At 52.2% G+C, this 27,509-nt stretch overlaps 1 protein-coding gene across 1 annotated transcript; it reads left to right on the top strand.

Annotated features, from left to right (window-relative positions):
* Nucleotides 1-681: 681 nt before the first annotated feature.
* Nucleotides 682-27,067, top strand: RRBP1 (ribosome binding protein 1). The gene is made up of 24 exons (XM_054395209.1): nucleotides 682-1,209; nucleotides 1,276-1,363; nucleotides 5,954-6,093; nucleotides 6,300-6,422; nucleotides 8,264-8,416; nucleotides 9,116-9,234; nucleotides 10,000-10,153; nucleotides 12,854-12,992; nucleotides 13,502-13,689; nucleotides 13,861-13,898; nucleotides 15,312-15,402; nucleotides 16,099-16,191; nucleotides 17,204-17,296; nucleotides 17,410-17,487; nucleotides 17,582-17,674; nucleotides 18,112-18,204; nucleotides 19,806-19,877; nucleotides 20,316-20,411; nucleotides 20,845-20,928; nucleotides 24,259-24,354; nucleotides 25,081-25,164; nucleotides 25,876-25,974; nucleotides 26,579-26,722; nucleotides 26,991-27,067. Exons 1-24 carry the CDS (start codon nucleotides 682-684, stop codon nucleotides 27,027-27,029), a joined length of 2,925 nt encoding a protein of 974 aa, XP_054251184.1. The 3' UTR covers nucleotides 27,030-27,067.
* Nucleotides 27,068-27,509: the final 442 nt, after the last annotated feature.

Genomic DNA, 27,509 nt, shown 5'->3' with positions numbered 1-27,509 from the left:
CCTGGCCTTGAACACTTCCAGGGAGGAGGCATCCATGACCATGTGTCCTCCCTGCTAGGCTGGACAGAAACCAGCAGTGCTGCTGGCTGTAGGTGGTGAAGGAAGAAAGCCAGGGCTGTTGCAAAGGTGGCTAAAGCTCTTCCGAGCATGGAGAGATACTCACTTCGTGTTCCAAAGCGGAGAGCTGAATGTGCACCTGGATGCAATGGCAATGGCAGGAGTCCCAGGGAGAGCCCAGAGCTTGGCCAACCTGCACCAAAGTCTGAGGAAGAGCTCTCTTAGTGCTGTGGGGACACAACATCATCTGGTGGTCATACACCAACATCCCATTGAACCATGGTAGTTGCTCCCGGCTGTCTCTGATCATATCCCTCTCCTTTTTTTTTCCATGTCTTTGGTGCTTCTGGAGATTGTTACAGCCAGAGAAAGAGGTCACTTCAATGCAACTGGACCACTGTGTGTAGGCAGTGTGGCCAGGGAGCATGAAGTGTCTATGCAGGTCAACCTCACCAGAGCTGTGTGACTCTTGAGAGTTTGTCTTTGCAGTGCCTGGTTCCATTGGGAGACACAGATGTCCACAGGAAACTCCTTGCTCAAAGAGGCCCTTGCGTTTCTTGTTTCGCCCCCTCCCCCACTAACTGTTCTTCTGGTGTCTTGCAGGCACAGAAGAATAAGGCCAGGATGGATGTGTATGACCCTCAGACCCTGGGTGTGGTGGTCTTTGGAGGTTTTATGGTGATATCAGCCATTGGGATCTTCTTGGTGTCCACCTTCTCCATGAAAGAGACATCTTACGAGGAAGCCTTGGCCAAGCAACGCAAAGAGCTTGAGAAGACCCAGCAGCAGAAAACAGAGAAAAAGAAGAAAGAGAAACCTGTGGAGAAAAAAGGAAAAGCAAAGAAAAAGGAAGAGAAGCCTAATGGGAAGATCCCAGAGCAGCAGCTGACTCAGGAAGCGACAAACTCTCCCAAGGATGTGGTTCTTGAGCCTGCTGCGGTGCCTGCGCCTGTAGCTGTTGAGTCTCCAATTGCGCCAGTCTCAGTGGCCCCCCAGGAAAAGGAGAAACCTGCTCCATCACCTAAGGAGAAGAGGAAGAAGGAGAAGAAGGTGGCAAAGGTAGAGCCTGCTCCTAGCCCAGTGTTGGCTCCGCCTCCTGTCAGCGTCCCCAAAAGCTCTCCTGTCTTGGAAATGACCCCTAAGGAGGTGCCTGTTGTGGCTGTGCCCCCAGTTGGCACACAGCAGAGTGCTCCAGTCATCAGCTCCACTGTCATCAAGAAAACTGATGGGCTTCCAACCCACGAGGAGCAGAAGCCTGATGGACCTGCCAAGAAGAAGACCGCATCCAAGAAGAAGAGTGAGCCAGGTGAGGCCAAATTTTTCTGCATGTATCCCCATGAACCAGCAGGGCATCTTGGTATTGTCCAAGCACAGTTACCCCACCATCATGAGAGCTCTTCACTCTTCCACTGTGTTGGGTACCCCTGCTTGGTGCTCAGCTCCTTGATCCAGCACACAGATGTTGAAGAGTTACAGGTTTCTCTCAGATTTGCTGTTGTGTTGTGGGTCTCTGAGCAGACCTGCACACTGAGAATGAACAGGAGGAGCATGTACCTGGCCTGTGAGAGGAGGGGTCAGCTGCCAAGGTGCTGGACATCTAGATGGAAAACCAAGATGAGCTGTTTTCCCCTTCCACCTCTGATTATGGCCTGAAATAGGCTCTGAGGAGACCTTGTTACAGCCTTCCGGTATCTGAAAGGGGCCTACAAGAAAGCTGGGGAGGGACTTTTTAGGGTGTCAGGTAATGATATGACTAGGAGGAATGGAACAAAACTAGAAGTGAGTAGATTCAGATTGGATGTTAGGAAGAAATTCTTTCCCATGAGGGTGGTGAGACACTGGAACAGGTTGCCCAGGGAGGTGGTGGAATCTTCATCCCTGGAGGTTTTTAAGGCCAGGCTGGATGTGGCTCTGGGCAACCTGCTCTAGTGTGAGGTGTCCCTGCCCATGGCAGGGGGATTGGAACTAGCTGATCCTTGAGGTCCCTTCCAACCCTAACAATTCTATGATTCTGTGAAATTGTGCCAGGGGAGGTTTAGGTTGGATATGAGGAAAAATGTCTTTGCTGCAAGAGTGGAACAGGCATTGGAACAGGCCGCCCAGGGAGGTGGTGGAGTCACTGTCACTAGAGGTGTTCAAGACACCTGTGGACGTGGCGCTTCGGGACGTGGTTTAGTGGCCATGGTGGTCTTAGGTTGATGGTTGGACTTGATGATCTTGGAGGTCTTTTCCAACTGAAACAATTCTGTGATTCCATGAGTACTAAAATCACACAGGAGCTCTACCAGTTGTCTTCTGCAGGGAGACAGGTCACTGATAGTTTCCTCCTTCAGTGGTGATAAAAGCCAGACTATTGGAAAAGAGAGGGGTGAAGACATTTTATACACTGAGGGACTGATCATGGAATCATAGAATAGTTTGGGTTGGAAGGAACCTTAAAGGTCATCTAGTTCCAATCCCCCTGCTATGGTCAGGGACACCTTCCACTAGACCAGGTTGCTCAAGGCCTCATCCAGCCTGGCCTTGAACACTTCCAGGGAGGGGGAATCCACAACCTTCCTGGTCAACCTGTTCCAGTGTCTCAGCACCCTCACTGGAAAGGACTCCTTTCTAATATCCAGTCTACATTTACCTTCCTCAAGCTTAATGATGATAGGATGGTTAAAGGGAATTGACTTTGGGTATGTGAGAGAAGGAAAAACTTGCCCTTGCCCATTCATGCCTCACTTGATTGACTTGGGAGATGGAAGAGATTAAAGGAGATGGTCCTGAACTCTCCAAGGTGTTGATAGGTGTAGGGAGGGAATAAGCAGCTCTCTGGCTGGATTCCTACCTCTCATTGCACCAACCTGAACAGTTTGGGTTTGATTTTTGGTGAGGTGAGAACAGGCACTGAAAATGTGAGAGCTTTCAGACCTGTAGAAGTGTTCCCACCTGAAGATGGGGCAGAAGTCCCTCAAGTGTTCTCAAAGATGTGAGGTGGTGTTTGAACAGGTTTCATTTCCTTTTTTTTTTTTTCTTTTCTCTACCGAAAAAAACCAACCAAGCCAAGAAGACTTGTCAGCCTTCTCCAGCACATCCAAACTTAGGCTGCTGTGCAACCTGAAAGTTTCGGTTGGAGGAGGGCCTGCTACTCAGCAAGACATTTTGTAGCCACTGGTGTCCCTGTTTGGGTTAAACCCCTTGTATCTACTCAGAGAAAAGGATTTTACTAAAGGCCATCTCCACATAGGAAAGAGGTTTGAAATGGTTTGATTCTATGATTCTATGGAGCCTTGCTCCCACATGTGGGTACCTGACCTCCTGGGTGTGCAGCTCCAAGCAAGGCCCATGGATGAGAAGATGGACATGAACCAACAGTTTGAGCTTGCAGTCCAGAAGGCCAATCACATCCTGGGCTGCATCAAAAGAAGCGTAGGCAGCAGAGCCAGAGAGGTGATTCTGCCGCTCTGCTCTGCTCTGGTGAGACCTCACCTGGAGTACTGGCTCCAGCTCTGGTGCCCTCAATACAGACATGGACCTGGTGGAACAGGTCCAGAGGAGGGCCATGAAAATGATCAGGGGGTTGGAGCACCTCTGCTACAAGGACAGGCTGAGGGAGCTGGGGTTGTTCAGCCTGGAGAAGAGAAGGCTTCAGGGAGAACTAAGAGCAACCTTCCAGTACCTGAAGGTGGCCTGCAAGAAGGCTGGAGAGGCACTGTTTGCAAAGGCCTGCAGTGATAGGATGAGGGGGAATGGTTTGACGTTAGAGAAGAGTAGATTTAGATTGGATGTTAGGAACAAGTTCTTTACAATGAACTCTCAGGCTGAGCACTGGAACAGGTTGCCCAGGAAGGCAGTTGAGGCTCCATCTCTGGAGATATTCAGGGTGAGGCTCAACAGGGCTTTGGGTAACCTGATCTAGTTGAGGATGTCCCTGCTGACTTCAGGGGGGCTTGGACTAGATGACCTTTGGAGGTCCCTTCCAGCCAGGCTGATTGTATGATTCTGTGTCTCCTGTGTCCCCATGGGTTTGAGAAGCAGCTTTCCAGACCCCTTGTCCCTGCTGTGCTTTCCCATGGCAGCTTTGCCACCTGGCTGCTTCTTGCTTTTGCCAGCTTCCTCCAGCGAGGCCTGAGGTTTGCAGCTCTGCTGATGGGCTCAGCACAGCAGCACAGGCTTCCTTCTGCCACAGCTTGGCAGACTGCCCTGGCTCCCTGGGCCAGCTGCAAGGTGGGGTTTGCCTGGTGCCCGCCTTGTGCAAGGTTCACTTGCGCAACACCTCCAGGAGATGGGCAGAGCTTCACTTGGTGGGGCCCTCCACCCAGCAAGAAAGGGGCCAGGGGATGGGATGTGCCATCCTGCAGCTGTGCTCTTGCCAGCATGAGTAAAGTGTGAGCCAAGATCTTGGGCCCTGGTTGCAGAAGGTGGGGGAGCTGCCCCGGCTACGCTGCTGGGAAGTGGCTGCAGCCTGTGAGCTGGAATCTGCCACTGCCGGGACTCCGTGCTGCCTTCCCACATGGATCTGTTTCTGGGAGTAAGCAATGTGTGCTGGAGCTGCTGGGTGTCCCTGGGTTCTGCTGCTTTGGTGCTGTTGTGGTTGGACCATGGCTGGCTGCCAGATGTGCACTCAACTGCTCTTTCACTCCTTCCAAGTAAGAGGGAGGAGAAAATGAGATGAGGAAGCTCACAGAGGGTGATTGCTTTGCAGTCACTGTCACAACCAAAACAGACTCTACTTGTCCACAGAGGTGGTGGAGTCTCCATCTATGGAGACACTCAAAACCCAGATGAATGTGTTCCTCTGTGACCTTTAGATGAATCTGCCTTGGCCAGGGGGTTGGACTCAATGATCTCCAGAGTTTCTTTCCAACCCCTATCATTCTCTGATTCAGTGAAAACTAAATTCATTTATTTCCAGTTAAAATAGATGAGAAACAAAGAAAAATTAAACCAAACACCTTCCCCTCCCTGCCCTTCTTCCCAGGCTCACCTTCACTTTTTCCCTCCCAACTCCTCTGTCTTCCCTTCCCTGAGCACCTCAGGGGGATGAGGGTCATGGTCAGCTCCTCACTGCCTCTCTTTCCTCCTCACACCTTTCTCCAGCTCCAGTGTGGGGCCCTCCACAGACTGCAGTCCTTCAGGATGAACCTGTTCCAGCAGGGGCTTCTCTCCAGGGGCTGTAGGGGAATCTCTGCTCTGACACCTGAAGCACCTTGTCCTCATTCTTTGACCTTGCTGCTCAAGGGGCCTGAGCTCTGCATTCAGGAGACCCTGGTGTTAATAGCTGTAGAGGCTTTGGAGCTACTGGACTCCAAATTGGCATTTTTTTTTAAGGAAAAAGCCCATTGGGCCATAGCTGCTGTGCAGGAACTCCTAAACTCCTGCCCATCATGCACTGTGACTGTGTGCACTGTGGTCCTGCAAGAGGGTCATGGTCTCTGATGCTTCTTGGGTTTCCTGGGGTATCAGAGAGGTAAGGGAAAGGCTGGCACAAACCTGCCTGGTGAAAGGTGGGAGATGACCTTGTTGCACTCAGCATCACCAACATTGGCACTGCTGCTGGAGGTGGCATCCTCCAGCAAGGTTGTATCACGGTGCTGTCCAGCTTCTGATGCCCAACACATCTGCTCCAGGCAAAGCATGTCTAGCTCCTGCTGGGAATCACTCAGTTTGATGGGGGATGGTGGCAGAGGGGTTGGACCAGACACAAAGAAGCAGGCAGAGGTGATAGCTGGCTCAAGAAGCCATTAGCCATGGTGTCATCTCCAGAACTGCTCATATGGCTTTCAGTTAGAGAGGTGCCAAACTTGACTCTGCAACTGTGAGCAAAAGCTAGTTGGAAGTGGCAGCTGTGGGGCTGAAGCCCACTGAGGTGATGACCCAGCCCCTCCTCTCTTCTCTCTAGCTCATGCAGACTCGGATGGACCCCTCTACCTGCCCTACAAGACACTCTTGTCCACCATCAGCAGCATGGTCTTCAGCGAAGGGGAGGCCCAGCAGCTCATCGAGATCCTTACAGAGAAAGCAGGCATCATCCAGGACACCTGGCACATGGTAGGGCTGCCAGTGCCACTGGGGCTCTGCTGAGACTTGGGAGGTGCAGAGGGGGGAGGGAAACCATCCTGCTTTTGGGCAGGCTGGCCCTGAGGGTCCCTCTGGGAGGCTGGAGCTGAACTGTCCCCTGGAACCCAGGATCCTCTGTGTGTGTGTGGGCTGGGGAGGGAATGTGTCCCCACTAATGTGCCACCTCACCTTGGCAGGCCACACAGAAGGGTGACCCAGTGGCTGTCCTGAAACGCCAGCTGGAAGAGAAGGAGAAGCAGCTCAGTGCTGAGCAGGAGGACGTGGCTGCTGCCAGGAACAAGCTGCGGGAGCTGAGCAAGGCAAGCACCACGTGGCTCTCCATGGGCATCCCGCTCCCTGTGTCGTGGAAGGGCAGGTAGCAACAGGTTTGAAACTAGAGCAGGGTAGATTTAGGTTGGCCATCAGGAGGAAGCTCTTCACAATGAGGGTGGCTGCCCAGAGATGTGATGGAGGCTCCATCCCTGGAGACATCCAAGGTCAGCGTTGATGGGGCCCTGGGCAACCTGATCTAGTTGGAGATGTCCCTGCTCACTGCAGGGAACATGGACAAGATGATCTTTGAGGGTCTCTTCCAACCTGAGGCATTCTGTGATTCATTCTGTGATTCATCTCATACCCCTTGGAGGTAAAGCTGTTAGGATTCTCTCTGGAACCTTTATTTGTTTGCTGTTTTCTCTAAAAAAAAGGAAGGAGATCCTCACCTGATCTCCTCTCCTGGGCCTGATCCAGCCTGGGGAGGTGCAAGCCCAAAGAGCCACAGGGTAGTGTCCAGCAGCCACAGGAGAAGTAATGCAAAGCCCTTCATGGAATCATTAAGGTTGGAAAAGCCCTCTGAGATCATCAAGTCCAAGCTTCAACCCAACACCACCATGGTCACTCAACCATGTCCCAAAGTGCCATGGGCACAGGTTTCTTGAACACCTCCAGGGATGGTAACTCCACCACCTCCCTGGGCAGCCTGTTCCAATGCCTGACCACTCTTGTAGTGAAGAAGTTTTTTCTAATATCCCATATCCTAATAACTCCTAAGAGATTGCAGCTTTCTGCTGCTTCGGGGAGGAAAAGAAATCCCTTCTTGTCCCTGCCCAGATCCCCTAAGCTGAGAAGGTGCTGATCAGTCCCTTTCTAGGCAGCCTGATCCTATTGACAGCCCCTTTCTTGGCTTAGCCCCCTGCCTCCACCTATTTTTGGGGATTGAATGTGGAACTGATCTCCCCGCCATGCTGCAGTCAGAACCTTCTGCCTTGCAGCTGGCAGAACCTGGCATCAAAGAATCTTTGCAGGCAGGAGAAGAGACAAAGCCATCCCATGCACTCCCTGCCCAGCTGTCCAACAGAGTATCCCTGCCTTGGCAGGGGGTGGAGGGTCTTTATTAAAAGAAAAAAAAAAAAAAAAACGAAAACTAAAATAACCACTTTGTCCCAAATTTTATGTGATGTCATTGATCCTAAGGGGTGGAAAATCAAATTGGAGGCCTGGCCCAATATGGAACAACAGTGGCATCCAGTGGCCACAAAACCTGAAAGAAAATGCAAGAGGAAAATGTAAGCACAAAAAGGAGAGCTTCAGAAGAGTGGCCCTCACTGCAAGGACATTGAGGTGCTGGAGCAGGGCCGGAGAAGGGCAACAAAGCTTTTGAAGGGTCTGGAGAACAGGGCTGGTGAGGAGCAGCTGAGGGAACTGGGGTTGTTAGCCTGGAGAAGAGGAGGCTGAAGGGAGACCTCATTGCTCTCTACAGCTCCCTGAAAGGAGGTTGGAGTGAGGTGGTGGTGATAGGACAACAGAAAATGGCCTCAAGTTGCACCAGGGGAGGTTTAGGTTGGATATCAGAAGAAACTTCTTCACTGAAAGGGTTCTCAAATGTCGACACAGGCTTCCCAGGGAGGTGGTTGAATTCCCTGTCCCAGGAGGTGTTTGAAAGAGGCAGAGATGTGGTGCTGAGGGCCATGGTTTAGCAGCAGCCTTGGTAGAGTTAGAGAATGGTTGGACTTGATCCTGAAGGTCTTTCCCAACTCAAAATGGTTGTATGATGCTAGCAACTTTGAAAGTTTTGTGAGCTAGGAGGCCACCAGCTCTGCATCCCCTTAAAGCAGAGAAACTCTTCTGCTGAGGACTAACTGGGTGACTTCTTTCCTTGCAGGAGCTGGCAGCAGAGAGGGCCAAGGCAGCCTCTGTGGAGGGCAAGCTGAAGGAGCAGCTGCTTACCCACGAGCGGGAGATCACAGCAGTGCAGGCACGCATGCAGGCCAGCTACCAGGACCATGTCAGCGAAACCCAGCAGCTCCAGGGCAAGGTGAGCACCATGCTGTGCTCTGCAGCTTCCTCCTTGGGTCCCTGGGTGGCTTTGTGGGGCAGATGACTGCTTGTTTGGAGAAGACAGAGGACAGAGGAGGGGTGAGACCCTGCAGTGCTCCTGGGTTGCGGTGCATGTGGGATGCACATAGGAGCATCGTCGTGGGGTGTCACAACCCTAGGGCTGTCAGCATCAGCAGACACCTCCCCTGTGTTGCCAATCCCTCTTCCTCATCACCTGGGTTTCACAGGGAGAGCACAGTATCACAGTGTATCAGAGATTGGAAGGAACCTCATAAGAGTCCAACCCCCCTGCCAGAGCAGGATCACTTAGGGTAGTTTCCACAGGAATGTATCCAGGTGGGTTTTGAAAGTCTCCAGAGAAGGAGACTCCACAACCTCCCTGGGCAGCCTGTTCCAGTGCTCTGTCACCCTCACTGTAAAGAAGTTTCTCCTCATGCTGAGGTGAAATCTTCTATGTTCAAGTTTGGACCTATTGTTCCTTGTCTTATTACTGTGCACCACTGAAAAGAGCCTGGCCCCCTCCACTTGACACCCACCCCTCAGATTTATAGACATCGATCAGATCCCCCCCTCAGTCTTCTCTTGTCCAGACTAAATAGCCCCAGGGCTCTCAGTCTCTCTTCATAGGGGAGCAAAGGGGCTTGTGGTGGCATGAACCCCTGTTGGGCTCCTCTAGATCCGGACCCTGCAGGAGCAGCTGGAGAATGGCCCCAACACGCAGCTGGCTCGCCTGCAGCAGGAGAACTCCATCTTGAGAGATGCCCTCAACCAGGCCACCAGCCAGATGGAGAGCAAGTAAGGCTGGGGAAGGGGGGGGGCAAAGCCTGGGGCTGCCATCTGGCAAACCTTGGGGTTGGTACTGCCTTTCTTGAAGGTGCTTCTACAGACACCTCCAGCTAGCTAGAGGCAGAAGAGGGAAAGAGGAAGAGCTTGCCAAATGACTTTGGTGGGGCTGGCAGGGGAAATAAGGATGGGGAAAACACATTGTGTTTTGGGGGCAGCTGTGCTGATGGTAGAGCCAACAGGAAGTAGGGGCAGGGAGAGGGGACCAGAAGGTGCTGTGGCACTTCCCCTCTTAGGCAAGGAAGCTCACATTCTGAAACTTCAGAAGAAAGGCAGCTGGATCTTTGGGTGGGGGTGATGCTGCAGAGAGGCAAGACCTGCCCAGTGCATAAAGAAGAAAGAGGAGCTAGGTAGAAGAATTCCATCCTTCTTTTTATAGAAGGTCTGGAAGTGGCAGTCAAATAATTAGAGTGGACTCCAGCTGCTTAGAGCATTTCCTCTCGTATCTGGGAACGCAGATCCTCTCCTCCTCTACGTCAGGAGAAAGGAATGTCTCCTGTGATTGAAACACAGCTTTGGGAAAGTGATTTGTCAGCTCCTTCCACCCCCTCCTCCCTGAAGGACCAGGCGTGTCCTAGGAAGAGGAGGACACAGCCACTGAGATGCTTCAAGTCCTGTGTCAGGCCCAGAGGAGGATGATGCTTCTTCCCACCCCCTTCCCCCTAGAGATGCTTGAGTGGCCTGCAGGCTGCACTAATCCTGCTTCTGTTGGTGCAGGCAAAACGCTGAGCTGGCCAAGCTACGGCAAGAGTGCAGCAAGCTGGTGAAAGAGCTGTCAGAGAAATCAGAGGTGCTGCAGCAAGTGGAGCAGCAGAGGAAGAGCTGGGAGATGAAGGTGGCAGCCTCAGAGAAGCAGATCGAGCAGCTGCAGGTCAGGCAGAGCCCAGCAGACCGGCTGCCCTGGCAGAGATGAGGGCGGGTGGCTCAAACCATGCGGGTTCTGTGGTGGGAGGAAGAGCTTGGAGGGAGATGAGTGATTGGAAAGCTGCCCAGCAGACCTCTTAGCTTGAATCTTAGAATCCAGACCTCTTAGTTTGAATCTTAGAATCCAGACCTCTAAATCTGAATCTCAGAATCCAGACCTCTAAATCTGAATCTCAGAATCCAGACCTCTAAATCTGAATCTCAGAATCCAGACCTCTAAATCTGAATCTCAGAATCCAGACCTCTAAGTCTGAATCTCAGAATCCAGACCTCTAAGTCTGAATCTCAGAATCCAGACCTCTAAGTCTGAATCTCAGAATCCAGACCTCTAAGTCTGAATCTCAGAATCCAGACCTCTAAGTCTGAATCTCAGAATCCAGACCTCTAAGTCTGAATCTCAGAATCCAGACCTCTAAGTCTGAATCTCAGAATCCAGACCTCTAAGTCTGAATCTCAGAATCCAGACCTCTAAGTCTGAATCTCAGAATCCAGACCTCTAAGTCTGAATCTCAGAATCCAGACCTCTAAGTCTGAATCTCAGAATCCAGACCTCTAAGTCTGAATCTCAGAATCCAGACCTCTAAGTCTGAATCTTAAAATCATTAAGGTTGGAAAAGGTCTCTGAGATCATCCAGTCTAACCTTCTACCCAACACCTGCATGACCACTAGACCATGTCCCACAGTGCCACATCTGCTCATTACTTGAACACCTGCAGGAATGGTGACTCCACCACCTCCCTGGGCAGCCTGTTCCAATGCCTGACTGCTCTTGCAGGAAACAAGTTCTTCCTAATACCCAACCTAAACCTCCCCTGGTGCAGCTTGAGGCCATTTCCTTTTGTCCTGTTATTAGTTATGTGGGGGAAGAGAGTGAGACCAGCCTCACTACAAACCTGCTTCCAGGTAGCTGTAGAGGGCAGTAAGATCTCCTCTCAGCCTTCTCTTCTTCAGGCTAAACAATCCCAGCTCCCTCAGCCTCACCTCACCAGACCTGTTGTCCAAACCCCTCACCAGCTTTGTTGTCCTTCTTTGTACCCATTCCAGCACCTCGATGTACTCGAGGTGCAGTTTACCTCCCCCCACCCCGAATCACTTTGTCATCTGTGAAGCTCAGGAGCCTGGTGTGAAGGTGTAGAAGGAGAAGCCTTCATGGCTGTACCCTGCTGGATGCTACCCTGAGGTGAGAGAAGCAGCTGACTGGGCACCCCCTCAGCCTTTTCTCATACAGCCATAGGTGCTCTCTCTCTCTCCTCAGCTGGTTTTCAGCTTGTTGCTCTCCCATCTTGACGCAGAAGGCTTGTGGCTTTTTTGTGTTGTCACCAGGGTGTGGCTGGGCTTGAGGTTTTTAGAGATGTTTAGAGGACACATCCCAAATAGAGCCTCTGAGTGTGCTGCTGGTGGAGGAGTGGTAGCACAGTGCTGACAGGCAGGCTGAACCCACACAGAGAAGGGCATCTTCTAGGGGGTGGTGGGAGCACTCCTGCTGGGATTTGGCTAAGCCAGGGACTGGAAGCATTGATCCTGGATACCTCTGACCCCAGTGCAAGTGCCTTTCTGTCCCCCTGGGGAGGCAGAAATGATCACAGGATGTTTGGGGTTGGAAGGGACCTCTGAAGATCATTCAGTTCAACTCCCCTGCCAGAGCAGGACCACAGAATCTAGCACAGGTCACACAGGAACACATCCAGATGGGTCTTGAAGTTCTCCAGAGAAGGAGACTTCACAACCTCTCTGGGGAGCCTGTTCTAGTGCTCTGTGACCCTCACAGTGAAGAAGTTGCTCCTCATGTTGAGGTGGAACCTCCTGTGCTTATCCATTACCCCTTGTCCTAAATGATGAAGGATGTGATGTGGCCCTCCTGCATGTGCTGTGGCCTCTGAATTGCCCTTGCCTTTTTATGAAGGAGCTGTAGTGATGGAGACCTTCATCTGGTGGAGATAAAGTGTGGTGGAGCCCATAGGCAAACCCAAGATAGTTTTGTGGATATCCTCTTAGAGAAAGGGGCCTTTGATATCCTTGCACCTAGGTTTTTCTTCTGCTCTTGGAAGATTCAGATCTCCTTTTGGTGGGCTGGTTTTTGCCCCTGCTGATTCTGCAGCCATAGGTGGAGTGAAGGCAGCAGCTGCCTTCCTGGCTCAAAACACCAGTTTCTTTCTAAGCATGCCTTTAGGAGAACTTCCTCAGGGCTGTCAGCTAGCTCATACTAGCTGGAAGACTTCAAAGCCAGTGGTGTGTTTAAGGTGCTAGGGAGAATTGTGCTCCACAGTAACACCTGAGCTCTCTGCTGAGGATACAGGGTCAAACCCTCAAAAAATGGAGAAGTCTTCCTTTTCTTGATAGTTCTTGGAAGCATTACTCCAGGGAGGTGGTGGAGTCACTATACCTGGGGATACTGAAGAAACTTGTGGCCATGGCACTTTGAGACATGGTTTAATGGGTGTTGTCTGCTGCCCACTTGAGGACTGGCAAGTGATAAAATTCAAGCATGAAGCAAGATGCTTCTTCATGCACTGGGGCAGCAGGGAGGAAGGATGACTTAAGCCCCCCCCCCACTAAAAGCATAGCTTAAACCCAAAATTCTGTGACACAAGGAGCTTTGCTTCTGAGTGGCTGGGGTGTCTGGAACCTTCTCTTCCTGCTGTGCAGGCCTCACAAAGGGAGGTGGAGGCAGCCCTGCAGAAGAGGCTGGATGAAGTCAGCGACGAGCTCCGCAGAAGCCAGACCAGCTACAAAAGCTTGGTAGCAGATGCAGAAAAGGCCAAAGGACAGCAGCAGAGCATCGCTGGTGAGGACCTTGGGGAGAGAGCTGTGGGGCAGCCTTGGAGCTTTCAGGGCTGGGTGCTTGGTGGGACTGCTTGAGGCAGGACAGGTAGGGCCTGGGGAAGGGCCTGGAGAATAAATCTTATACAGAGCAACTGAAGGGGCTGGAGCTTGTTAGTTTGAAAAAGAGGCTGAGGGGAGACCTCATTGCTGTCTGCAACGACCTGAAAGGACATTTTGGAGAGGCTGGTGCTGTTCTCTTCTCACAGGTAGTTAGTGATGGAACAAGAGGGAATGGCTGCCTGGTGCTGGTGTGAGCAAGATGTGAAACCAGTCCATAGTCCTATCCTAGGATGCCACTCTAATGCCTCTCTCCTGTGTTGTTCTGTATCTTTGCCTCTCTTTTCTGTGTCTCCTGAAAGCATTCACAGCCAAGGCTTCTTTGGCCAAAAGTCCTGCTTGGGCAGAGCAAGGTAGAGGGTAGAGATTTGTTTGCACCTGCCTTACCACATTTCTCACCCTTTCCTCCAACAGAACTGCAGGCCAAGCTGTTGAGCTCTGAAGCAGAGGTTAAAAGCAAGTTACTGGAGCTGGACAATGTGAAGGGGAAACTCCAGGATGCCAGCTCAGAGAACACAAAGCTCCTGGAGAGGATCAAATCCATCGAAACTCTGCTAGAGGCAGGCCAGAGCAGAGAGGCAGAGAAAGACAGAGAATTGCAGGTCACTCACTGACTTAATTGGGGTGGGAGGGGGAAAGGGGATTACAGCACTCCAGTGGGTGTTTCTGTGTTAACACAGGACCTGTCTTAGCTTTGCTCTGGGGTGCTGCAGGAAGGACTGACCTGCATCACATGTGTAGGACTGCTAACCAAAGTGTTTTTTCTCTTCCAGGCAGCAAATGAAGCAGAAATGAAGCAGCTGCGGACAAGGTGGGTCTAGGTGCACATGGAGACTGCTACAGCACCTTCAGCTGGCTGTTCATGTGCCCCAGGCTTAGAAACATAGAATCCTTTTGGTTGGAAAAGACCTTTCAGATTGAGTCCAACCATTCTTTAACTCTACCAAGGCTGGTGCTAAACCATGTCCCTCAGCACCACATCTCTGTGTCTTTGAAACGCCTCCAGGGAATGGGGTTTCAGCCACCTCCCTGGGAAGCCTGTCCCAGTCTTCAAGTACCCTTTCAGTGGAGTTTCTTCTAATGTCCAACCTAGACCTCCCCTGGTGTAACTTGAGCCCATTTTCTCTTGCCCTATCACTTGTAACTAGGGAGAAGAGACCAACACCCACCTCACTCCAACCTCTTTTCAGGGAGTTGTAGGAGAGCAATGAGGTCTCCCCTCAGTCTCCTCCAAACTAAACAACCCCAGTTCCCTCAGCTGCTCCTCACCAGACCTGTTGTCTAGACCCTTCAAAAGCTTTGTTGCCCTTCTCTGGCCCTGCTCCAACACCTTGATGTCCTTGTAGTGAGGGGCCCAAAACTGAACCCAGGACTCAAGGTGTGGCCTCAGCACTGCTGAGAACAGGGTGACAATCACTGCCCTCCTCCTGCTGGCCACACTATTGCTGATCCAGGCCAGGATGCTGTTGGCTTTCTTGGCCACCTAGGCACAGGCTGGCTTGACTTCAGCCTGTGGACGAAAGGTTCCTGCCCTCTCCCTTAGGCAGGAGTGGGGACTGTGAAGCTGGGAAGGTCAATCCTGGTCAACACAGCTGTTTAAATATTAATTAGCTCCAGTGCTGGCCCCATTCAGTCCATTCTGAAGTGACACTGGCAGGCACATGAAGCCTGACTGGCCTGCGGAATAGGAGGTTCTGGTGATACTGGTGGTGGGATGTTTCTGATCCAGGCTCCTGCTCAAAGCTGGACTAAACTGAGGAGGATGTTTCCAGGTATCTCTAAGGATAGAGATTCACCACCTGTCTGGGTGCCTGTTCCATAAAGCTTTCCTGGCATTGAATGGAAGTTTCCCATGCCTGTTGCCTCTTGTCCATGTGCTGGGCACCCTCTGAGAAGGTTCAGGCTTTGCACCCAGGGGGAGTATTTTCAGATGCTCCCCCTGCCAGCAAGCATCCAGCATTCCCCTGAAGAAGGGCAACTGTTCAGTAGCTCTGGAATCCCAAGAGACTTGGATGGCTCTTGTCAGGGACATGAAACCTTCTCTGGCCTACTTAAGCCAAGGCTTGCTGCAGGGCAGATGGTAGCTCTGAGGGTGTGGAGAGAAACTGCAGGCTCTCAGGTGTTGGCTCAGCAGCCTTGACAGGAAGGGCTGTGGTCCCCTTCTCGACAGCTCACTACCTAGGAGGGAGGTGGATGTTGAGACTTAACTTCTGCATCCTTCCAGGCTCCAGGAGAAGACAGATCAGCTCTCATCCTTGGAAAGGGAAGCCACAGAGCTGCGAGAGGCAGTGGAGCAGCAGAAGATGAAAAACAACGTACGTGAGTCAACCAGCCTCAGCTTTGGCTGCTCACATGGGGTTTTTTTCCCCTCCAAACCCCAGCTCTCTGGGGTTTTAAAGACAGCCTATCATAGTCAGCTGCTGATGGCTCCATGGTGTGACCAGAGGCTTTTCCAGCAGAGGAATTGGAGGTGTTGTCTCTTCTGCCAGAGAGCAGGAGACCCCTGGCAAGCTGTGCAGCTCCAGCCTGTGATGGGCTGCCTGGGTGGAGGTAACTGTTCCCTCTTGTCTTGGGAGGTTCAGGACCTCGTAATCCAGGGAGAGCCCCCCGGCAGAGTCAAGGCAGTACCTGAGCAGGGGTCCCTCATTGCTCCTCTGCTACTGCTTCTTTTAACTCCAAGTTGTATCAGTTGTGTGGAGGCAACTTTGCGGCCCACTGCTTGGCCTGTGTCCTCTCCAGGCAGCCCTGGGCATCCTGAGGGGGTGCTTCTTGTAGCTCCTGCCTCCATCCATCTCTGCTTTGCTCCCTCAAGACCATTATCTGAGTGATGTGTTGCATTGGACCTCTGCACAGACAGAGGGGAAAGGGGTGCCTGTGGGCACTGAGATAGAAGACCCTCAACCACAGCATGAGTAGAGGCTTTAATACCCTCTGTAGTGCCACCAAGTAGCTTGGTAGCCTGTGTGGTGGTGTGTGGCTTATTGCCCTCTGTGTGTGTGTGGTCTTGGCAGGATCTTCGTGAGAAGAACTGGAAAACAGTGGAAGCTTTGACCACGACGGAGAAGGCATGCGAGGAAAAGCTGCTTGCTGCTACCAAAGCCAAGGTGAGCCCAGCCTTCCTCTCCAGTGGTGATGCTGCTGTTGTAAGGGAAACATTCAGCCTCCCCCATGCCACCAGAGATGCTTGCCCTGGATTGTCTGTGTCCTAGCAGGAGCCAGCCTTCTTGCTAGCTTCTCCAAAGTTTGTCTTGAGGGCCACGTAGCACACACGCAGAATCACAGAAACATTGAGGTTGGAAAAGACCCTCAGGATCACCAAGTCCAACCAATAACCTTACTCTACAAGGTTCAGCCCTAGACCAGCTCCCCAAGCACCACATCCAAAAGACCCTTAAAGACATCCAGGGTTGGTGACTCCACCACCTCCCTGGGCAGCACATTCCAATGCCTGACCACTCTTGCTGCGAAAAACTTATTCCAAATGTCCAGTCTAAACCTACCCAGTCACAGCTTGAGGCCATTCCCTCTTGCTCTATCGCTAATCACCAGTGAGAAGAGATCAGTACCAGCCTCCACAATGTCCTTTCAGGTTATTGTAGAGAGCAATGAGGTCTCCTCTCAGCCTCCTCTTCTTCAAACTAACCATCCCCAGCTCTTTCAGCTGCTCTTCATAAGATGTATTCTCCAGGCCCTTCCCCAGCTTCCTTGCCCTCCTCTGCACTGGCTCCAGCACTTCCACATCTCTCTTGTATTGAGGTGCCCAAAACTGGACACAACACTCAAGGTGTGGCCTCACCAGAGCTGAGTACAAGGGGACAATCCCCTCCCTACTCCTGCTGCATTTCTGATACAGGCCAGGATGCCATTGGCTTTCTTGGCCAGCTGGGCACAATGCTGGCTCCTATTCAGTTGTTTGTATCCATGATGTACAGGTCACAGGCCAGGAACTGGGAAGTTAGGTGACCTGGGAGGGACCTTTCTGTGGTTCTCAGGGGCAGCAGCTTTCTCTGTTTGCTGGTCTACCTGTGCCAGCTCACCCTGTAGGCACTGGTAGTGGCAGCCTGGCTGCCACTTGCTCAAGACCTCTACCACAATGGCAGTTTGTCCCTCTTGCAGGAGGAGCTGGCCCAGCAGCTGGACACTCTCCAGACACGAACCAAGCAGACTCTGCTTTCTGCCCTCCCTGGCGTCACCATATCCTCACAGCAGGTGAGAGCTTTCTCAGACTCCCTCAGAGCCTCCACCACATTGGAGGGACAGATGTCTAAGTGTCCTTTTTTTTCCTTTCTTGTCTTTTCTTTTTTGTGGTCCTTCAAACTCAGGATTATGACACTTGGCTGCAAGAGTTTAAGAAGGCCTTGGAGATGCTAAAGCAACACACAATTCCAACAGAGCTCCCAGTAAGTAGAAGGGGCTGGAACATGGAGGGGTGAGGGGAGTGCCTCAGGGTCACTCTTTTCCTCATCTCTCTTCATTTCTTCCTTCTCCTCTCAGGATTCAGCAGCACTTAAATTAAAAGAGGCAGAGGAAGCGCAAAGCACTTTACAAGCAGAATGTGAGCAGTACAGAACTATCCTTGCAGAGACAGTAAGTTGCACCCCTTGGTGCTGTGTTGATCTTCTGACAATCTTCCACTAGAAATACCTTGTGAGAAGCCTCCTGGCAGCCCAGGCTGCCTGTGGGCTCGTGGTGAACATCCAGCAGGATGTTGGGGGACTGCCATGTAGCAGATTCTTTGCCAATGAGGCAGAGGAAGCAGCAAAACCTGTATATCCAGAGCTCTTCTTCAGCCTAAGCACGTTGGAAATGTTCCTGGGGGTGGTGGGATGAGGTGGAGCAAGGGTGGCTGAGCCAGCCTAGGAACTGGGAGCCCCTCCCCGACCTGAGGCACCTAATTCTGTCCACCTGTTCTTTAGCCCGAATTATTGGAGAAGTTTTTGCATATGCCAGGCTTTCCAGACCTGGAAGTGCTCGTCTGGGGAGGGTTGGAGGAGGTTTGTGCTCAGCTGAGGCTTTGCCAACAGGAAGGGATGCTGAGAGACCTACAGAAGAGTGTGGAGGAGGAGGAGCAGGTGTGGAAGGCCAAGCTGACTGCATCCGAGTCGGAGCTCCAAAAGGTGCGTGTCTGGGGCACACCTGCCCTGCTGCTTTGTGCAAAGGCTCCTGGAGATGGACCTAGAGGAGCAGAGGGGCTTGTGCCTGTTACTCACATGGTGACCCTACCTGTTCCTGTCAACTCTGAGCTCTGAGACACAGGGCTGGAGCACCTCTCCTATGAGGACAGGCTGAGAGAGCTGGGGTTGTTCAGTCTGCAGAAGAGAAGGCTCTGAGGAGACCTTATTGTGGCCTTCCAGTATCTGAAGGGGGCCTACAGGAAAGCTGGGGAGGGACTTTTTAAGGTGTCAGGTAGGGATAGAACTAGGAGGAATCGAACAAAACTAGAAATGGGTAGATTCAGATTGGATGTTAGGAAGAAATTCTTCCCCATGAGGGTGGTGAGACACTGGAACAGGTTGCCCAGGGAGGTGGTAGAAGCCTCATCCCTGGAAGTTTTTAAGGCCAGGCTGGATGTGGCTCTGGGCAACCCGATGTAGTGTGAGGTGTCCCTGCCCATGGCAGGGGGGTTGGAACTGAATGATCCTTGATGTCCCTTCCTACCTTGACAATTCTATGATTCTGGGACTCCCATTTTCAGAAGAATTTGGCTTGCTCTCAAAACTCAGGGTGACCTTGGCATTCATTGAGCCTTCAGAAAGGAGCTGAGGTCTGACTAGGGCTGCAGGGAGGTGGGGGAGTTCTTGTACAAGAGCTCTTTGATTGCTCAGCCCAGCACTGCTGAGGGCCGGTGTAGGGTTGCATGGGGATGACGTGGCTGCTGCTGGTGTGCTGGCAGCGGGGCCTGCCTGGTGGGATGGACCTCTGGTGGCTAGGGCAGGTCCCAGAGCAGTCCTGCCTCTCTGTGGAGAAGAGATGAATTAGAGTCATAGAATCAAAGAATTGTTAAGGTTGGAAGGGACCTCAAGGATCATCCAGTTCCAACCCCCCTGCCATGGGCAGGGACACCTCACACTAGAGCAGGTTGCTCACAGCCACATCCAGCCTGACCTTAGAAACCTCCAGGGCTGAGGCTTCCACCACCTCCCTGGGCAATTTCACCTGGCCTCACCTCGAGTACTGTGTGCAGCCCACAGTGCGGGCCCCTCACTTCAGGAAGGACATTGAGGTGCTGGAGCAGGTCCAGCAGAGAGCAACCAGACTGGTGAGGGGGCTGCAGGGAAAATCTGATGAGGAAAGGTTGAAGGAGCTGGGTGTGTTCAGCCTGGAGAAGAGGAGACCTTTAGAGAAGACCTTATCACCCTCTACAACTACCTAAAAGGAAGTTGTAGTCAAGCTCTTCTCCCAGGCAACTTGTGACAAGAGGGCATGGCCTGAAGCTGCACCAGGGGAGGTTTAGGGTGGATACTAGGAAGCACTTCTTCACAGAAAGGCTGATTAGGCACTGGGATGGACTACCCAGGGAGGTGGTGGAGTTGCCATCCCTGGAGGTCTTTAAGAAAAGATTGGATGTGGCATGTGGTGGCATGGTTTAGCTGATGTGGTGGTGTTAGGTCATAGGCTGGACTTGATGATCTCAGAGGTCTTTTCCAGCCTCGATAATTCTGTGATTCTGTGTCCATATGAGATGCTGTTCACTGACCTCTGATCCTTTCCGGCTTAGTCACAACTTCAGCTGAAATCCCTTGAAGACATGGTGGAGAAGCTGAAAGCAGACCTGCAGAGCACAGATCAGGTAAGTTGTTCTGAGTGTGTGAGAGGGTCCCCACACAAGTGCCAGATGGATGCTTGTTGTGCTTGGGCTGAATTGGGACACATCTCCTGACTTCTTGTGGGGAAGGCAGGCTTGGACCATGAGGTGTTCAGGATTTGTTGGATCTCAAACAGGATGTGGCCTGATATTGTGCCAGGGGAGGTTTAGGTTGGATATTAGGAAAAATGTCTTTGCTGCCAGAGTGGTCAGGCATTGGAACTGGCTGCCCAGGGAGGTGGTGGAGTAACTGTCCCTGGAGGTGTTCAAGAAACGTGTGGATGTGGCACGGTAGGACATGGTTTAATGGCCACAGTGGTGTTGGGTTGATGGTTAGACTTAATGATCTTGGAGGTCTTTTCTAACTGAAACAATTCTATGATTCTAACCAAACCCCTCTTTCTCTCCTCCCTTTTAATCCAGCTAAAGGAATACACCTCTCTTCTGGAAACACAACTGGAAAATCACTTGGAAACAGCCAGCTCTGAGCGCCAGAACTACACAAAGGAGGTTGAAGTTGTAAGTGTGGCAGCTAAACACCTCTTCTAAGCCTGACATCACCTCTCATCCACATCTTGGGGAAGTAGGGAGTGCCCTGGGGATCTGCAATGTGGCAAAGCAGGAGAAAACAGATGGAGGTGGTTTTCTCTGGTCTTGGTTGTAGACACCTAAAATGAGAAGATCCATTGGCAAGATGACAGGACAGGGAGACCTGTGTGGAGATGCTGTCCACGGCTCATTGGTGGCCTGTGGGATTTATGGGGCTTGGGTGAGATAAAGCTGTCTCACAGCACTCCCTGTGAGCAGGCATCAGCAGGCGTGTTAGCAAGTGATGCCATCATGGCCTCTTTGAGACATGTTGCAGCATTAAAATGCTTCTTTGGGCCAGAGGGTTCCAAAACCAAGTGCATAAATGGACTTTTTTTGCCTTCTTCCTGTTTGTCCTCAACAGTTGAGGCAGCTCTTGTCAGAGTCCCAGGAGCAGCTGGAGGCAGCGACGACAGAAACTCAGAAGCAGAGCAAGGAACTGGCCCTGGTAAGGAGGAACTTGGGAAGCTGCCCTGCTGCTCTGCCTGGGCCCCGTTGGCAAACTAAGCTGTAGGACCAGCATCCTCCCCATGGGTTCTAGGAGGGCAGGAAGCTGTGTGATGGGCACAAGGCTGATCTGGCTTTCAGAGGGGATGTCTGAGACCTGGGAGATTTTTATTTGCCTGGTTTTGCCCCTGTGATGGGGGTGGGAAGGAAGGGAGAGCAGCAAGGCTTGTGCAAGCTGAGATGTAGCAGAAAAACCCAGCTGCCACTGGGCACTGCTTACCCTGACAGCACCCTGGGCCAGGGATTGGGATGCCTTGAACATCCTTCCATGCATCCTCCCTCCCTCCTTTGGTGCACCCTCCCTCCCTCCTTTGGTGCACCCTCCCTCCCTCCTTTGGTGCACCCTCCCTCCCTCCTTTGGTGCACCCTCCCTCCCTCCTTCCTTCGATGCACCCTCCCTCCCTCCTTCCTTCGATGCACCCTCCCTCCCTCCTTCCTTCGATGCACCCTCCCTCCCTCCTTCCTTCGATGCACCCTTCCTCCCTCCCTCCTTCCATGCATTCTTCCTCCCTCCCTCCTTCGATGCATTCTTCCTCCCTCCCTCCTTCCGTGCATTCTTCCTCCCTCCCTCCTTCCGTGCATTCTTCCTCCCTCCCTCCTTCCGTGCATTCTTCCTCCCTCCCTCCTTCCGTGCATTCTTCCTCCCTCCCTCCTTCCGTGCATTCTTCCTCCCTCCCTCCTTCCGTGCATTCTTCCTCCCTCCCTCCTTCCGTGCATTCTTCCTCCCTCCCTCCTTCCGTGCATTCTTCCTCCCTCCCTCCTTCCGTGCATTCTTCCTCCCTCCCTCCTTCCGTGCATTCTTCCTCCCTCCCTCCTTCCGTGCATTCTTCCTCCCTCCCTCCTTCCGTGCATTCTTCCTCCCTCCCTCCTTCCGTGCATTCTTCCTCCCTCCCTCCTTCCGTGCATTCTTCCTCCCTCCCTCCTTCCGTGCATTCTTCCTCCCTCCCTCCTTCCGTGCACCCTCCCTCCCTCCCTCCTTCCGTGCACCCTCCCTCCCTCCCTCCTTCCGTGCACTCTTCCTCCCTCCCTCCTTCCGTGCATTCTTCCTCCCTCCCTCCTTCCGTGCATTCTTCCTCCCTCCCTCCTTCCGTGCATTCTTCCTCCCTCCCTCCTTCCGTGCATTCTTCCTCCCTCCCTCCTTCCGTGCATTCTTCCTCCCTCCCTCCTTCCGTGCATTCTTCCTCCCTCCCTCCTTCCGTGCATTCTTCCTCCCTCCCTCCTTCCGTGCATTCTTCCTCCCTCCCTCCTTCCGTGCATTCTTCCTCCCTCCCTCCTTCCGTGCATTCTTCCTCCCTCCCTCCTTCCGTGCATTCTTCCTCCCTCCCTCCTTCCGTGCATTCTTCCTCCCTCCCTCCTTCCGTGCATCTTCCTCTCCTCCTGCATCCCTCCCTCCTTCCGTGCACCCTCCCTCCCTCCCTCCTTCCGTGCACCCTCCCTCCCTCCCTCCTTCCGTGCACCCTCCCTCCCTCCCTCCTTCCATGCACCCTCCCTCCCTCCTTCGGTGCACTCCTCCCTCCCTCCCTCCTTCGGTGCACCCTCCCTCCCTCCTTCCGTGCATTCTTCCTCCCTCCCTCCTTCCGTGCATTCTTCCTCCCTCCCTCCTTCCATGCATTCTTCCTCCCTCCCTCCTTCCATGCATTCTTCCTCCCTCCCTCCCTCCATGCATCCTCCCTCCCTCCTTTCCTCCATGCATCCTTTCCTCCTTCTGTCCTTCTCTGGATGGGAGGACTGATGCTGTGCAGCCTGTAAGGAGGTCACTCTGGGAGCAGGATGGGGCTAGGTTTTTGCATGTAAGCAAGGGAGAGGACTGGGATTTAGGGTCAGGAGAGCCAACGGACCTGAGGGCTTTTGGTTTTAGAATCACAGAATTGTTCTGGTTGGAAAAGACCTCGAAGATCATTGAGTCCAACCTTCAACCTAACGCCACCATGGCCATTAAACCATGTCCCAAAGTGCCATGGCCACAAATCTGTGCTCTGACAGTGAGAAGCTCAGGAGATTCGTTTTAAAACGACCCTAGGGAGGTGGTTGAACCCCATCCATGGAAGTGTTGAACAGACACAGAAACTGGTGCTGAGGGATGTGATTCAGCACCAGACTTGGGTAATGGATGGACTTGGTGATCTCAAAGGTCTTTTCCAATTGAAACAAATCTATGAAAATGCTGAGAGTGGAGTAAGCAGGGAGTGTGGTTTCCCTTGGGTCCCCTCTGGGGGGGGCTTCCTTGGGGGGTGACTCTTGCTATCCCTACAGACACTGCCAAGTGAGCCAGTGCAACCCCTTGCTCTCAAGGAGAGCCAGTGCAACCCCTTGCTCTCAAGGAGAGCCAGTGCAACCCCTTGCCTCAAGGAGAGCCAGTGCAACCCCTTGCTAAGGAGTCATCCTTAGCCTTGATCTCATTAGATGGCCAGGTGGATGTGAGTGTGGGACACAGCTGTTTTTCATCCAGTGACCTTCCATTTCTGCTGTGGGCTTGCAGCCTGCCTGCTGCTGGGCAGGATGGCGCCCTGGTAGGTGAAGATGGTGCTCAAGTAATTTCTGTGAGTGATGGCAAAGTGGGACCTGACACCCTGCCTTGATTGCTTTATTGAACACCTCAGCTTGTTAGTGCAAAGCCTCAGCAGTGGCTTTAAACCAAGGTGCTGAGTGATCAGTGGAGAGGGAAAAGAGGAGGCTGAGGGGAGACCTCATTTCTGTCTACAGCTACCTGAAAGGACATTGTGGAGAGGCTGGTGCTGGTCTCTTCTCACCGGTAATTAGTGATAGAACAAGAGGGAATGGCCTCAAGCTGTGACTGGGTAGGTTTAGACTGGACATTAGGAAACGTTTTTTCGCAGCATGGAGTGGTCAGGCATTGGAATGTGCTGCCCAGGGAGGTGTTTGAGTCACCAACCGTGGATGTGTTTAAAGGTGGTTTGGATGTGGTGCTTGGGGTTATGGTTTAGGGGTGAACCTTGTAGAGTAGGGTTATCAGTTGGACTTGGTGATCCTGAGGGTCTTTTCCAACCTGAATGTTTCTGTGATTCTGAGAGCAGATGTGGTGTGAGCATATGCTCTGCACCCCCAGGACCTGTCATGCCTCAAGCCACATGGGTCAGGTCCTCACCATCCTGCATCTAGCAGAACCTGAAGTGGTTCTCTAAACATTTCAGCTTGTGTGCAAGGCAATAAAACCTGACAACCTTTTGCTCCAGAGGTCCTTGTGGGTCTGGTAACAGCCTCTATGTGTGGGGATGTGTAACTGAGGCAGGCTTGCTGCTCCTCCTTCCAGGTCAGGCAGCAGCTGAGTGAGATGAAGAGCCGTGTAGAGGATGGAGAAGGAATAGTGGGGTTTCAAGCTGCCCCAAGTGAGCCTGCACCCCTCCAGGTTAGGGTGCTGAGACTGCTACCTGTGTTGATGCTGTAACCATGTCCCTTGTCCTGTCTCACCATCTCTAACTGCATGGAGAGCTTTGCTCAGGGCTGTCAGTGCTGTGTTGTCTCCTGTCCTGTGTGTCCCTGGGGGAGCTGGCCCCACATTCCCACTGGGAACACATCACCAGCTGCCTTTGGCCAGGCTGTTGTCCTTGGGAGCCCTTCTCAAAGAAGCTGGCAAGATTTCTGGGAGGGGAAGGGAGGCAGGCAGGGGATGCTCCAAGCTCCTTGGGCCAAAACTGCCACCTGCTAAGGCCCCACTAAGTTTTAGGTACATCCTGAGAGAGCTGTGCTGGGGTTCCCAGCTGGTGGGCATGGGGATTACAGGGAATCCCTAAATCTTGCTGGAGCTGGACAATGCTGCCATGAAGCCTGGGCTTTGGCCTGCTCCTTTAATCCCATTAACTGTGGAACCTTCTCCTGGGCACTGGGACTTGCCAGGCTTGTCTTTGGCTATGGGGTGCCTCTTATCCCAGCTCCCAGGTGGCTCCCAGAGGGGATGCTGGTACCTGTTGTTCTTTGGTCCCAATGGGGAAAAGTTCAGTTTTCTTTTCTTCTGCCTTGCCCACCTTCCTCAGCAGTGTCTCTGCTAGCTCATCTCTTGAGTCTTTTCTTTTTTTATGATGATCATTTTTCATTTTGTTCTGTTTCTGGGTGTTTTCCTCTTTCTTCAACCCAGTTGAAAACCCAGCTGGAGCAAAATGAACTGCTAGTGGAGAAGGAGCAAGTGCTGAGGCAAAAGCTGTCCCTGGAGCTGGAGGAGGTAGGTGCAGGCAAGTGGGCTTCAAAGGGTTTTGCAAAGCCTGCAGGAGTTCTTGACTGCTTCATAAAGGCCAAGAAATTAATTTGAAGAAATTAAGGTGAAGGACTTTCCCCATCCCTATCTGCGTCTTGGGCATCACCTTGTTCCCTCACACACCTGAAGACCTTCCTACAGCAGCTATGCTAAAGCCACTTGGCGTTGCTGGCCCCTGGAGTTCTTCCTTTCCCAGTCTTCACATGGTTTTTACCTGGAACACAGAGAGTTCCACCTCAACATGAGGAAAAACTTCTCTACTGTGAGGGTGATAGATGATTGGAACAGGCTGCCCAGAGAGGTGGTGAAGTTTCCTTTCTCTGGAGATATTCATGACCCATCTGTATGTGTTTCTGTGTGACCTGTCCTAGGTGATGCTGCTTTGGCAGGGGGTTTGGACTCAGAGGTCCCTTCCAGCCCCATACCATTCTGTGATTCTTTCCCTAGAGGGGCTGTAGCTGGGTTTCATGATGCCCCTGGCAAGAAATGCTCTCTTCCCAGTGGAAGCTGGGTCAGCAAAAGCAATGTGTTGAGAACTGTCTGACAGCAGCTACAGACCCTCACTTTCGTACCAGCAGCAGACCCACTGGGGAGCAGGAGCTGTACAGGGCAGGGTGCAGGAGGTGCCTGTCCCCAACAGCTCCTGTGCTTATCAAAGGTTCTGTGTCCCCCTTCCAGGCCCAGAAGTCAGCCTGCAGCTTGCAAGCAGAACTGGAAAAGCTGAGACTGTCTGAAAACACAGCAGCTTTGCACACAGAAGAGGCTCAGCATCTCAAGGTATTTTGCTTGCCCTGTTCTCTCCTGCTTTTTGTTCAGCTCAAACAGCAAAAGCCATGTCCTGGATGCCCCCTCCCTGGAGGTGTTCAAGGCCACAATGGATGAGGTGTTGAGCAAGCTGGTCTAGTGTGAGGTGTCCCTGCTCATGGCAGGGGGTTGGAACTAGATGATCCCTAATGTCCCTTCCAACCCAAAGCATTCTATGCATTCTATTGTTCTTAGGGCTGGTGGGGCCAAGGTGTGCTTCCTCTGCAGGTAGCTCCTTGCCCAGGACTGGTTGTGAGCTCCAATGTGGCTCATGACATGACTGAAGGCCAGCAGGGTGCAAGTCACAGCCACTTCATCCATGTTGGCCAAGATAAGGGTGATGGCTTTGCACAGAAACCGTTCTGCTGCCATGAGATTGTCTCAGCCTGTGGCATCTCCAGGGAGCCAGAGTGAGCTGTAGCTGGTGGGGTGATGCTTGGTCCCCCCAGTGGTGGCTGCTTCTATGGCTTGTGGCCACCGAGGCAGCTTGGTGTGCAGACCTGAGATGTTTTGGAGTGGGGAAGGGTCACCAGATGGCAAAGAGAAGCTGAGGTAGAACTTTTTGACTCCCATTTAGGAAAGACTTGAAAAAGAAAAGAAATTAACAAAGGACCTGGGCCAGGCAGCAACCAAACTACAGGAGCTATGGAAGGTTACCCAGGACCAACTGGCCAAAGAGAGAGAAACAGTGAAGAAGTTGAAAGAAAAGCTTCAGGAAACGGTAGGTGTGGTGGCCATGGCCACCTCTCTCCCCTTGATGCCAGCAGAAGCTGGGTGGGGGCAAAACTTGTGGTTTCAAACCAGAGCTAAGGTGCCACTTGCTGCCAGAGACCATCTGAATGGCTTTTGGGAACCCCTGGGACCACACAAGCTGCTGGTCATGGTTCTTGGCCCATCTGTGAAATGCTTGAGCTGCCATGAGGATAAGATTGAGAGTCCCAACTGAGTAACCCACCTTGTCTTTATGTTTTTCTTTTCTCTTTCTCCAGGAAGAAGAGGACAACTCAAAGGAAGGGACTTCAGTTTGATGAGTCTGTGACCTTACTGTTGAACTTACCAAGATGCCTTACACATTCCTCAAAATAAACCAATATATGCTGAATTTACTGTAGAGAAAAAGGTACAAGCCATTAGTGACCCAAAACCTAGTTTTGAAACTTTAAAAAAAAAAAAAAAAAGCCCCAAAACACCACCCCCAAACTCCCCACTCCCTCCCCCCCCAAAAAAGCCAACCCAACAACCCAAGCAGTGGGGGGGGCTATGTTTGTGAGAAAACCTTCATCCTGTTTTGTACAACCCTTGGTCTCCTGGGGAGCTGCTCCTGCCTTCACCTTCCTTGTCCATGGCAGAAGCTCTGAATGTGTGAAAAGGGAAGACTCATGTTTGTACATCAACTGGTGCAATTTTTTATTATTGTTATTATTATTATTGTTATTGTTATTATTGGCTTTTTTCCTTTTTTTTCTTTGTTTTCATTTTTTTTTTTTTTGGTTTTTGTTTGGAGTGAA

The sequence above is a fragment of the Indicator indicator genome, chromosome 2, assembly GCF_027791375.1.
Source record: "Indicator indicator isolate 239-I01 chromosome 2, UM_Iind_1.1, whole genome shotgun sequence".
Lineage (NCBI taxonomy): Eukaryota > Metazoa > Chordata > Aves > Piciformes > Indicatoridae > Indicator > Indicator indicator.
Note: the sequence above shows the minus strand (reverse complement) of the source record. Positions and strands in the feature narration are given on the sequence as shown.